Source organism: Diabrotica virgifera, chromosome 7 (assembly GCF_917563875.1).
Source record: "Diabrotica virgifera virgifera chromosome 7, PGI_DIABVI_V3a".
Lineage (NCBI taxonomy): Eukaryota > Metazoa > Arthropoda > Insecta > Coleoptera > Chrysomelidae > Diabrotica > Diabrotica virgifera.
In genome coordinates this window covers 148,962,508-148,976,850 of record NC_065449.1, presented here as the reverse complement: position 1 = coordinate 148,976,850, position 14,343 = coordinate 148,962,508, and the positions used below count along the sequence as shown (strand labels likewise).

Sequence of the window (14,343 nt, the reverse complement as noted above, 5' to 3'; positions counted from 1 at the left end):
CCAGTTTCTGCAAACCTTAATTGAAGGAGAGATCGAAGGAAGAAGGGAGTGGGCAGGAAGAAAATGTCATGGCTCCGTAATGTCAAACAATGGACAGGACTAAAAAACATAGGAGACCTAATACATACTGCAAGGGATAGAGAAAAATGGTCAAACGTGATCGCGAACATCCATTAGTGGATTGCATAAGAAGAAGAAGAATGATCAAAATAACCACCATCTTTGCTGCTCAATTCTCTCAGATAATGCAAATACCAGATGTATGTTCTACTATTTTAAGTGCTATCTCCGCAACGAAGGTTGGCAATCTTCATGGCTATTCTGACCTCCGAGGCAGCTGTTCTGAACAATTGCCTTGAGCTTAAACCAAAATATTCTCTTAGGTTCTTCAATCAGGAAACGCGTCTAATACCCTCTATTTTCCCTTAAATTATGAGTCTCAAAATGTATCTTTCACCTCTCATCATATTATGTCCGATATATTCCAATTTCCTTTCTTTTATTGTGTTTTCCATTTCCCTGTCTATTCTCTTTAACACTTATATGTTCTTCTAAGTTGTATGTTGTTAGCAACTTTTAATTGGTACTCGTATATCTCTCGGGAACTATGTGATTTATAGTTCTGTTCAAAATTTCGAGGTATCCAGGTACAATCTGATGAACATAGCTTAATACATATGCTAGAGTGTGGGGATGAGCATTACTATGCATTAAATGAAAATTATATTCAATCTCAGAACATAATAAAAAACCAGATAAGACTTTATTCTTATCAACGGTAGATTCAGGACAACTGTCAAAAGAGCTTGCACATATCCTGGAGCAAATGTGCCTTCTCACCACGTACTGTTAGTGGCAGTACTAAATATCGCTCTTTAATGCAAGAACAAGTCTAAAACTCAATAACAGATAGCATTGGATAAACTGATAGCAGAAGTAAGCAAAAAAATAAACACATAAATTCAAATATTGACGACAAATATTACCGAAGATACAACACCAACATGGAATGCGATTACAAGTGCTGTAACATCATGAAAAACAACTTAGGGTACAAACCAAATAACAAGAAGCAAACATGGATGACAGAAGAAATACTATTACTAATGGATGAACGACGACGACACAAGAATGACCAAGATGGCAGCAATATGTACAAAAACATTAAATGGCATATAAAAACAAAGATAAGAACAGCAAAAAATGAATGGCTGAAGCAACAATGTATCAATCTTGAAACTTTTATAACGACAGCACGATGACCATAATTTACAGAAAAAGCTTAAAGAGACTGCTGGAATATACAGAAGACGAAGACCAACTACCATATAGTTAATCAGGATAACCAGCACTAGCTGCGTAAAAAGGAGAAAATTCATAAATGGGAAAACTATATACAGGAGCTCTTCCACGACGAAAGACCCATGGGTGAAGTTTATACCAACGAGCAGCTGACTGGTTATTTTTATTTCTTACGGCAAGATATAACTCAAATTGGTTTTAATTAATCAATACCAAGTTTTAAAAATTTTATTGAAAATAAATTATATAAAAAATCTTTATACATGTATCGGTGTCTATAAAAACTTATGATTTTTCGTTATCGATCGGTGGCCACAGTAGCTGGACCTCCGCATGTGCTGATTCTGGTAGCCATTTCATATATTCTGATAATAAATCTAAAATTAAATAAACTTAATAAGAATCGCAAATTCAATAGATTCAAGGCATATACAGAGTTGAAATTTATGGGAGGTGAAATTCTATGAAGTTTATGTGTGTTTCTTCAACACAGGTAAAGAACGTTATGTATTTGCACAAACTTACTCAAAAAGAGGTCCCTATAACAAATCCACAGGGCGCCGGGAGGTGCCACGGTCGGAAAATTGTTAATAATTTTTTTTTACACAAATTAAAAAAATCAATTTTTTCACTTCGTACAAATTTTTTTTAGTCTTTGGGTCATTATGAGCAAAAAAGGTTCCAATGGTCCATCTTACTCGCACTCACATTGACGGCCGCTTCAATACGCTGTTAGCGCTCATTGTTATTAATTAAAAATAACACTTAAGTAATAAATTAATGACACAAATTTCTTCAGGACCATGTAGGGGGGGGGGACCTTTTTAACAGAGTTATTAAGTACTGAAAAAAGCCATTTTCGCTTTATTCAAATTAAAAATCGCGTATAACTCGACAACAATCAATTTTAAAGAAAAATCACAAGGGACCTTTTTTGCGCATAATGACCCACTGAATCTAAAAAAAATGTACGAAGTGAAAACATTGATTTTTTTTGATGTTATACTTCTTTAGGCGCGATTGACATTGAGGGTGAATTTATATTGATCTGCGCGCATGCGCACACTGACAGTTTGGTATTAGTCTTTATACGGGCTCTGATTGGGTGTTGAAATGATCTGTCAATAATTGTTCAATATGGAGGTTATCGGTAAACAAAAATGTTGTATAATATATTAGTTTTTATTGTTGTGCGGACAGAAATAAAATCAAATTTATAATTATAGTGACTTTTTAAATAGTTTTGAAAAGCCACAGGTACGTAATTCTAAATGTTTCAGTTGTACTCCAATAAAAAATTATCTTCATACCTATTTGGAAAATGTAAAAAAAAATAATGTACTTACCTAGTACTTGCTATGCTATACCCCTAGTAGGCAATGCTTTAATTTACATAATCTGATTACGAACAAACTTTCTACAAATTTTCATCTAATGTATCGTTTTCTTACTCTATATATTGTTGTATTTTAATTCGACAAAAATCAAACTTATAAAGATTCATATAAACAAAATGTCAAAAAGTTGTTCAGTTTGTGTATATTCCCACATGACGTATACGCGAAGTTGGTGCAGTTTGAAATCGCTTCGACTCTCGTACGGCGGGATACACGGGAAGTAGGTTCAAGCCCAATGCAAGTTATATCATTTTTTTATTTTTTTTTATAGATTTTATGATTGTAAGTATATTATTATATAATTTTTTTCAGAAAATACGTATTTAATTAAAATTTTTGGCAACAATTATTGTTCAGAAATCATTTGTGGCATATTTCAATGTGCTTGTGTGTGTTTTATTCTTTTATTTTTTTAATTTTTGGTATTGTTTTAATAAAAATTTTTGGAAAGTAGTAGAGAAACTGTTTAAAGTATAATGATTTCGTTGAAATCATATAATAGAAGTATAACTTCTTACGTGCGTACAAAGTACACACATTCTTTTTTATTTGTTTAAATAAGGTTCCGACCGCGGCACCTCCCGACACACTGTGGATTTGTTATAAGGACCTCTCTTTGAGTAAGCTTGTGCAAAAAATCGAATCTGAATAATTTACCTAACGGGGGCGACGATACAGCCTGGTCTAGATGGAACGAAAGAGTCACATCGTTAAAAACGTCTTTTTTATAGTTTAGTGAAAATTATACTACTAAATGTACTTGTTATATCTTACAGTATATGGATCTCAGTGGCGGCTGGTCAGAGGAGGCAAGGGAGGCTTAGCCTCCCCATAAATTTTTTACACATGCTACACTGTTTTGTTTACTTTGCTATTTTGCTTCGCGTTAGAGATATCGGAAAAAGTTATTTGGACAAGTTATTCCAAATAATATTCTAACCCCACATACCAAATTTCATCACAAAATTGCATCACAAAAGGCTGCTGGCCGAAAAATCTCACTTGCTAATGCTCCGCGCAGCCCAGCAGCGTTTAAGGATGGTTTAAGCAGACCCGGTCTCCTTAGAGCTGCATTATCGCTTAACGCACACGCTGCCCGGAGATTGGGCAAGGGCGGCTAATCGGCCAGCAGCCTTCTCTGCGATTTTAGGATCCTGACTACAAATAATGAAAAAACTAAAAGTGCGAATTTTGTAATGAAATTTGGTATGTGGGATTAGAATAATATTTGGAACAACTTGTTAAAATAACTTTTTCCGATATCTGTAATGCAAAGCAAAATATCGGTAACTTACCGTGTTTTTCGATTCGCAGTAGACCGCTTTTAGAATTAAAAAAATTCAGTTGAGTATCTTAAAAAAATGTGATCCTTCAACCTGTATGGCAAAACTTCAAATCTGTATTTATTTTGATATGCATATCTACTTACAGAGATAGAATTGTTAACAAATGGAAATAAACGACACAAACTTTGGTAATACACTTTTACAATTAGACTAACTATTTTTAAAATGATATGATATTATGAAATTGTGAATTATGATGATATTGTGGCCGGTTTGCGGGATGCAAAGTAGTCGGGGCACACTTTAAACTATTTTATTGGTTTATTTACAACAAACTACCTAATAAAATAAGTAAGAAAAATTATGACAGTTGTATTCTAAGTTTCTAAAATCTTCTGACAGACGTCCGTCAATCCGTCTCCTCTTCTTTCCCCAGCCGGTCAACACATATGTGGTCGTAGGCTAACTGTCAATCTGCCACAGGGCTCCCCTCCAGTGAAGAACCTACTGGTTTCGAACGGCAATGTTGACCGTGTTACTCATCAGACGGTTGGCATATACATGTTCTTCCTGCACCTGTTGGGCCGCTGGAATATATGCTGGCTTGAGTCGGTCCATGGAAATTCTCTGAGGAACATTTTTGACATCTACAGTTAGAAACTTGTCACTTCGTTCCAACACTCTGAACGGGCCGGTATAGTGAGGTGTAAGCGGAGGCTTTACTTTATCAGTCCGCACAAACACATGACTCGTAGTCTGCAGATCCGGATGGACAAAGGCAGTGCGGACTGAGTGGTTGCTCGTCGGTATAGGCCGCAATGCTCCCATGGTCTGACGTAGTCGTTGGACAAAACTATGCTCGTCGGGTGTAGCAGCACTAGGGACAAGCAGCTGTCCAGGGAGACATATTGGTTTACCATACACTAACTCGGAGGCTGTACACGCAATGTCCTGTTTGAAAGTGTTTCGAAGGCTTAGCATGACCAGAGGGAGGGCGTCAACCCACGATACTGTGTCCGCGGCGATGAGAGCAGCCTTAAGGGTTCGGTGGAAACGTTCAATACATCCATTTGACTGTGGGTGGTAGGCAGTGGTTTTAATATGTTGTACACCTAGCAATCTATTGAGCTGGCGAAATAAGTGGCTCTCAAATTGCCTACCTCGATCCGTTGTTATGGTTGCTGGCACACCAAACCGAGATATCCATCCCTCAAGGAGCTTCTGCGCAACAACTTCGGCTGTAATTTCCGAGATAGGTATGGCCTCGGGCCATCTTGTGAAACGATCGATGATTGTGAGCAGGTATCGAAAGTTCTGATTTGTTGGAAGTGGGCCCACAATGTCGACATGTATGTGTGCGAATCGATCGTCTGGCATTCCTATAGGTGTCACAGGTGTAACAGTGTGACGTCCAATTTTGGCACGTTGACATTGGATGCACTCTCGTGACCACTGCTTGACTTGGCGATTCATGTTATGCCACACAAAGCGTTCGGCAATCATTCGTAATGTAGCAGCATGTCCTGGGTGGGACTGCGTGTGGAACTTCAGGAAAACGTCTCTCTGGAACACAGCTGGCACATAAACTCGTATACGACCATCTTGGACTGAACAATAAATAGGTCGTTGGCTATCTGGTAGAACTATTCGCTGAAGTTGTAAGGAGCTAGCAGGATCGTTCAGAGTTTGTTGGAGAGTCTCATCTGTAGTCTGAGCTTCGGATAGCCGGTTATAGTCAATCGTAATGGGTGTTGTGACAGCGTCTACTTCGGGTCGTGAGAGACAATCGGCAACGATATTGGCTGCACCCTGAATATGTCGAATGTCGGTCGAGAATTGTCCAATAAATTCTAGTTGGCGTATCTGTCGTGGGGACTGCCGCTCATGTCGCTGTTGGAAGGCAAACGTTAAAGGCTTGTGGTCAGTATAAATGGTAAACGGCATGCCCTCAAGAAAATGGCGGAAGTGATGTATGCCACTGAATATGGCCAGCAGCTCTCGGTCATAAGTGCTATAGTTTCGCTCCGTCTTAGAAAGCTTTCTAGAGAAGAAAGCGATGGGTTGTAGATGTTCACCTATAAGCTGTTGCAAAACACCGCCGATGGCAACATCTGAGGCATCAACTGACATGTTCAATTGGGCATTCGGTGCTGGGAAAACCAATTCAGTCGACGCGGCCAAGAGTTCTTTGACTTTGGAGAAAGCTGCTGCAGCTGCTGGTGTTAATGTCAGTTCTTGCTTCTTTTTCTTTTGCTGAGACAGTAAGTCGGTTAATGGCATTAGTTCATTCGCAGCATTTGGTAACCAACGTCTGTAGAAATTGAGCATACCCATAAACCTTCGTAGCTGTCGATAGGTCGTAGGTTGTGGAAAGTTGCGAATTGCGCCTACTTTAGCCGGCAATGGACGAACGCCAGTTGGGGAGACCGTGGCACCCAGGAAGTTTACTTCACTTTCACGGAATTTTGATTTATCCTTATTGATTTGAAGTCCATTTGCTTCCAGAATCCGAAGTACTGATGCCAGGTGTTTCTCATGCTCGGTATCAGTCTCCGAGGCAACCAAAATATCGTCGATGTATACATACACATATGGGCATTCTCGAAAAAGGTGATCGAGGTACCTCTGGAACGTCTGGGCAGCATTTCGCAAACCGAATGGCATTCGGAGAAACTCGTAAAGTCCAAAGGGGGTTATTACAGCCGTCTTTTGTACATCCTTCGGGTGGGCTGGAATTTGGTAAAAAGCACGTACCAAATCAATACAAGAGAAAATTCTCTTTCCATGTAGCTGGTTAGCAAAATCCTGGATGTGCGGTATTGGGTAGCGATCTGGTTTGGTCATGGCATTTAGACGGCGAAAATCTCCACAGGCTCGCCATCGTCCATTGGACTTCTTAACCAAGTGAAGCGGACTAGCCCAAGATGACTTTGATGGTCGGATAATGCCTGCCTGCATCAGCTCATTGAATTCTGCTCGTGCAGCTTGAAAACGATCTGGTGGAAGTCTTCGTGGTTTAGAAAATACTGGTGTACCTCGAGTCTCAATATAGTGCTGGACCCTTTCAGTATCCTCTGGTATAGTGGCTGCCGGACGATCGTAAGGATGGGCAGTGGATAGGCCTACTTCTGGTACTTTAACACGACGAGACACACAGGTAATACTGCTTGACATATTTGAGCTTACTAGTCGTTTGTTTCTCATGTCAACACTAATGCCATAATGTGTAAGAAAATCGGCTCCTAGTATGGGTGTGGTGACATCTGCGACTACAAAAGTCCATGTTACAGGTTGGTCTAGACCAAGGTTTAATGAAAGTTGTCTCTGCCCATACGTTTGGATGCACGATCCGGTGGCAGAATATAGGCATACAGTGCTGGGCCGAGTCGCAGTGCAGATTTTACGTGGAAGCACACTCAGGTCTGCCCCTGTATCAATAAGGAACTGAAGTTGGAGAACACTATCGGTAATGAAGAGGCGGCGTGGTATGTGAGGGGCTGCAGTTGCCGCCATTACTGCGCCCTTTCGTCGTTTTTTGTAAAACTGCAGGGTGGTCTACATTTCTTTGCTTGTGCACCAAATCTTCGATGGTAGTAACACTGCTCGTCAGATGATGACTTGGCACTCTTGACCATTTGAATCTGTTGCCGTTCTTCAGCTACAGCTAATCTGTTGGATAAAGCGCTCACTTGGTCATTCAATGCAGCCACTGCTTTGTCTAAGATAGGGCTTTCGGTAACAGCCATGACTGGAAAATTGGAACATCGGAGGTACTTATCGGCTTTCTTAGCAAGCTCTTCTAGATCTCCATCAAGAACAGATATAACACTTCGAACCGAAGGTGGTAGGCGGTCCAACCAAAAATTTTTTAGAACTTGTGTACTAATGCTATCCGTGGCCAGAGCTTGCATTCTGTGGAGTAGTTGAGTGGGTTTTAAGTCACCCAGAGTGAGCTCCATTAATCTGTGGATCCTGTCATCTGAGCTAATGCCATACCTTTCGAGAAGGCGAGCTTTCAGTTGTGTATAGGCATTGCCAGCAGTTGGATTCTTTACAATATCCGCCACTTCTATTAGTATGTCACTGTTTAAACTAGCAACAGTATGATCGAATTTGCAGTTGTCAGATGTTATTTTGGCTTGTCGGAACTGCGCCTCCAGCCGAAGAAACCATAGTTCTGGTTCATTGCGCCAAAACTCTGGAGCTTTTATGCCTACCCGTGCAATTATTGGGTGATCATTGCCTTCGTATGGTGTAGCATTATCGTTTGGCATTGTTTGGTCGTTATCTGTCATAATGTCGTCTTTAAATCCTTGTACTTACAGTCTTTTTCTCGGGGTCACCAATGTGGCCGGTTTGCGGGATGCAAAGTAGTCGGGGCACACTTTAAACTATTTTATTGGTTTATTTACAACAAACTACCTAATAAAATAAGTAAGAAAAATTATGACAGTTGTATTCTAAGTTTCTAAAATCTTCTGACAGACGTCCGTCAATCCGTCTCCTCTTCTTTCCCCAGCCGGTCAACACATATGTGGTCGTAGGCTAACTGTCAATCTGCCACAATATTATAAAATGTAAATAAAAAATGGTCAAAAAATGGGGCCTTAAATTAGATTCTTTTGGCGGATTTTTTTGCTAGTGAAAATTTGTCTGGATTACAGTTAGGTATAGCCTCCCCTATTGTAAAACAGAGCCGCCACTGATGGATCTGTAATTCCATCATTTATAACAAAGTTTTTGTTATCACACCACAGAAATTATTAAAATACTTAACGAAAAAATGCAAGTTAGAATTTCAACTCCTCTAGAGACTGAAGTGTGAATCATAGTCTGTCTGAAATTATATAATGGTAAAGCTTATATTTGTGACCAAAAAAGAAAAACACTAAATGATACTTACAACTAGGCGTTGTCCTCCACACAGCTATCACACTCTCCCTGCAAGAGCATCCTTTACTTAATAAACATTTCAAAATAGCTTCGGTTCTGGGCTGTAGCTTGGACCAATTTTTAACCATAATATTTGGTTGGCTTAACAATATTTTAGAGTACTTATGTAATTTGATAAACACTACACCCTCAAGCAAGAACTTGGCGAACCACTTGAAACAGTCGATATTTTCGGGATAAACGATTTCTATGTTGGGTAACTGCCAACCTTGTGGTCCGAAAGTGCCATTAACTGTACAGTATACTTTCCCTAAAACAAAGAATATTGCGGTATTGGTTGGAGCTACGGTAAATTACATAATATAATTTGCTGTATCAGTTGAAGCTACAGTAAATTATATAATTTGCGTCAAATTAAAGACGTGACGAGAGCGATCTCCGTGTTTTATAACATATTTTATAACATAACTGGGGAAAACTCTTTTCGCAACTTAACCTCAAATGTCATTAACTGCTCTGAAGATGATAATAATGTGGTCATGCGCATTCAAGTCAATTAAGATTGTTTTGTACATTAAAAAGAGAGTGAGCATGTAATGTGGCAATACTGCAATATCCAGGTATTATTCACCAGGAAAATAAACAAAAAAAAGACCCTGTTCGGAACTGTGTATTCGTATATAATATCACAAGAGAGAAAATTTTGCCGGCAATATTTTCGACTGGTATGAAAGTTTGTTGCCTGGTAATTTTCTCGAATTAAATTTTGACTTAAATCACGAGACGTCAGTCGAGTGATTTTGTCAAAATTTCATAAGCGAAAATTACCAAAAGGCAACGAACTTGAATGAAACCAGGAGAAAATTTTGCCGGTAAATAATTTTCTCTCGAATGATATTCGACAAGACTATTTCACGAGACAATTAATGCACCATATCAACGAAATATAATCTTTATTTATTTGTTATTACCAGACACTTTCGTGAGGGATCTGTCATAATTTTGTCGCTGAGAAATCACGTCGCTAAGGAGTTTTGTCAGTAGGAAACGATGCGTTGCTATGACGTTTTATCAGTTAAAATCAGTCTAGTGAAATAGTCAATCTGAAATATTTTAGTCCAATCAAAATCCAAGTTTTTAAATTTTTAAAATTATTATAGGCCTACTATATAAAGAAAACCCATGCGTTTAAAAAATGCTATATTTTCGCTTACTAAAAAGCTTGGGGATATTCGCAAAATCTCGGACCAATGCATTTTAAATGTATTTATTTTTTTCAAATCTTGAGAAAACTAATAAGTATTTTTGAAAAATTTAAACGCAGAATGAAAGATAACGTTATTACCGAGGGCCAATGGCGCTGAAAACGTCTACAATGTTTATTTTAATAAGTTACAGGGGTTTCAACTTCTAAAATGCTGCAAATAGCCCAGAGGAAAATGGAAAGGTCAATGTTGAGTATATCGCTTCGTGACCGAGTTAGAAATGAAGACTTAAGACGAAGAACAGAAGTTACCGATGTAATTTCCCGAATTGCCACCCTGAAATGGAACTTGGCCGGACACGTCGCCCGAATCAGTGATGGCAGGTGGGCGAAGAGATTACTTGAGTGGATGCCGAGACTAGACAAAAGAAGTAGAGGAAGACCACCTACTCGCTGGACTGACGATCTCAAGAAAATGTCAAGAAATTGGATGCAAAGTGCTCAAAATAGAGCACAATGGACAAAATGAGGGAGGCTTATGTCCAGCAGTGGACGCAAAGGGCTGGAGGATGATGATGATGATGACAAGGGTGAAAAAAAAGAGAAAATTTCGTGTGATTTTTAATTTCAAATATCTCATTCAAAAGAAACTTTTTGTTTATTTTAAGGGACGTTCGGCCCTCGGTAATAATTTAATCTTTCATTCTGCGTTTAAATTTTTCAAAAATATTTATTAGTTTTCCCAGGATTCGAAAAAAAAATGAATACATTAAAAATGCATTGGTCCGAAATTTTAAGCCTATGCTCTTAATATTTGTGGTAAAATTGCTAGAAATTTTAAAATTAATTTGTTGCTTCGAATATTGCAAAATAAGACAAAATCATTATGCTTATAAGCAATCATGCTGCAAAGTTGGTATTGTGGTCCCTAATAAACCCTCAACATTTCAGATCGATCCATCAATAATTATTAGTTTAAAAGTTATTCGAGTTGTTTATCCCGGAGACTTTTTTGCAATAACATTAGTCAGAAACTAATAATGATACAGTAATTATACGTATACCAAATGAAAGTTTAAGAGTTAAACTATCAATGTGTATCAAAAAAGGTTAAAAAGATCATTTTTCTACAACCACTATTCAAAGTGCACTTTTCTGCACGGTTTTATGTTAGCAAACTTGATATTTTCTCACAGTATAAGATATTTGACATTAGTGTGCAGAAAAGTGACGTTTCTGTGCCGCAAAGTGACGTTTCTGTGCCGCAAAGTTCTTTTCTGCACAGTTGACTACCTCATTCTGAGTAACGTTATATTCTGTTTACATCCGTGGACTACCGCATTCTGAGTAACGTTATATTCTGTTTACATCCGTGGTTAAACTTTAGACAAATATATAACCTATAAGACAATTATTATATTTAACTACAGTAGAAAAAATGAAAGAATACCCATGAACTAACATATAAAACACGCTGTATTTTCCTGTCACCGTGTCACACAAAAAATTGGCCAGCGCAAGTACATGTAATAATTATTGTTACATGTACTTGCACTGGACAATTTTCTTTGTGACACGGTGACAGGAAAATACAGCGTGTTTTATATGTTCGTTCATGGGTATTCTTTCATTTTTCCGACTGTATAGCATAGAAACTAAATTATGGATGTTACAACTGTTTTATTTTACAATTTTATTCTTATTAAACATTTTATAATTATCAAATAACCAATAAGGATTTAGCAACCTGTGCAAGAGACGTCGAATGAAGTAGGTTTTGTGTAAATCCGTGACTGCATAAATATAATGTCAATAATGTGTAATAATTGTTTAAATTTAAACAAATTAAGGCAGTGCATTAATTTTTTAACTGATTTCTGTGCAATTTATTTAGGTATAAGGAATTTAAATTGATTAGTAGGTATTAATTAAATACTGTTTAAAATTTATCACATAGGTACCTATTATAATTAATCGTCGTTTGGAAATTGTGATTTTTATTTTTAGGAAAAACTGTGCTTGTAGAAAAAGTATAGTGTGAAACACGTGCAGAAAGGTAATTTCTCACTCGTTTGAATTGCGGCACTCGCTTGCGCTCGTACCGCAACTTTTCAAACTCGTGAGAAATTAGTACCTTTCTGCACTTGTTGCACAATATACTATTTTCTACGGCCGTGCTAAAACAGCAACTTTCCCGCACGCATTTTGTTTCCGAAGGTTGTTGCACTTTCCCACAACAGTGCTGGAAAGTTGAATACCTTGTAATATGGCTTTATAATATATTATACAGCGATGAGCGCGCTAATAACCGGCAAATACAATTAACATTACATTACCTAGTTTCCCGCCTTTAGACGTATCAAAGGAGTATGACAACTGTCACTGTGACAGTAGAATTTTATAAAATACTACTGTCACAGACGTCTAAAGGTAGGAAACTATGTAATGTATACGTTTTATGTAATTTATACGTTTATAACATCATTTCCACCTCCACTAGTTTCATCTCTTTTTGTTTCGCAACGCATTATGTTTTCCATCTTTTGCGCTATTTTGGCGGTTATTAGCGCGCTCATCACTGTATACATGCAATAAACTAATATTTAGATATTATTTACTATTATTTACTATTTTATTATAATGAAATTAACGCGATAATTCGTTGAAAAAGAATTATTTTGCCATAATATTCAAAAGTCAAATAAGTAGACAATAACATTGGTTTTGAATCGTCGTCATGGTAACCAATTTTATTGAAAGTTTGGTTTTGACAACCTTGTCAAAGAACGTATTAATATATTTTCACTCCTAAATAAAAATTGATATAACTCTAATTGTTGTGGCTTTTTTCCAAACGTACCGAACGAAAAAATATTGTTCCGAACTCACGCGGAAAGTGTCTTTCCGCACTAGTTAGGAAAATAACTATTTTATAGCCAAAAATTATTTTGCAAAATTACTGTTATTTTTAAAGTTTAAACAATTAGAATAACTTTTATGCTATTACTCGTGGACAAAAACATATAACTCGTTTTTCATATTTAAAAAGCTGAGAGTTAAACAAAAAAATTAAGTTCTTCTAAAACGGTAAGGTAAAAAGTATGAATAAGATTATATTTATACCCATCGAAGTTTTGGCTTCAAAAAATTAAGAGTGATATGCACACCCCCCCCCCCCCCCAAAAAAAACTACATATTCAAAAAATTTGAAAAACATTGAGAAGGTATATAAAATATGATGAACACATATGATCTCCACTAGAAGTATTTTTTCAAATTTTGAGCAAACTTTATGTTTTCGTATTCGAAAAAACGCAAAAAACTACTTTTTTCCACGTATAAAGCGGGAAAACTAAACATACAATTTTGTTAATTTTCTTACTACATGAAGATATATTCCTAAGAAATACTTATGACTTTTTTGAAAATTTTTGAATATACAGTTTTGCCACAGTAGAAAAAATAATATGTTACATCCTATAATAAAGCTACCGGTAAGAAACCAGACAAAATTTTAATAACCACGTATTATGAACATTAGTATATTATGCAACGAGCATTTAATGATGGTCATTATGAAGCGAGTATGAGGTTTATGAAACGAGTCGCATGCGGCGAGTTTCGTATAGAGTACGAGCTTCATAATGATAATTAAATGCAAGTTGTATACACTAGTTTTTCTATGATCATTCACAACAAAAAATATATTCAAATTTATTAATTTTGTAACACAAATAAATTCAGTAGTTTGTCAGTTTGACGGTTTGTTTACATATTAAGAACTGTCAAAGCGTATGTATTTGACTCGCCATTGGTCACTGCGCGTGTACCACCTTTATCGCGAATGCCATATCGCGATTCGTTTGGTTAAAAATCTGGGTACCCCGTCAAAATAGCCCCGTCAAAAAAGCTCCGACAAAATAGCCCCGACATAATATCCCGCACACAAAATAGCTCCGACAAAATAGCCTGCAGACAAAATAGTCGCGGCATAATAGCCCGCCGACAAAATAGCCCCGACAAAATAGCCCGACAAAATAGCCCCGAAAAAAAGCTCCCTTCAGAATTCATCATGAAATAATTCCTTAAAAATACATTTTTTCGGAAATGGTAATTATCCTCTATTCAGATGTTTATCTTAACCACATTAAATAAAAATTGTCTTTTCAGAGAACTCGAGTCCTGTCTTTCCTGCCTCTTGGAAGTTTGAACATTTAAGTTAAGCGAAAATCAATGTTAATTTATGATATAAACATTTTTT

General features: G+C 37.1%; 1 protein-coding gene across 1 annotated transcript in view; it reads right to left on the bottom strand.

Moving 5' to 3' along the window:
* Positions 1-1,516: 1,516 nt before the first annotated feature.
* The window catches only part of LOC114334002 (probable ATP-dependent RNA helicase kurz), a 102,204-nt gene continuing 89,377 nt past the window's right edge, over positions 1,517-14,343 (bottom strand). The window contains exons 12-13 of the mRNA XM_050656420.1: positions 8,889-9,188; positions 1,517-1,679 (exon numbers count right to left, since the gene is read on the bottom strand). Coding sequence (XP_050512377.1) covers positions 1,588-1,679; positions 8,889-9,188 — 392 coding nt within the window. The 3' untranslated portion in view covers positions 1,517-1,587. The remainder of the gene's footprint in view (positions 1,680-8,888; positions 9,189-14,343) is intronic.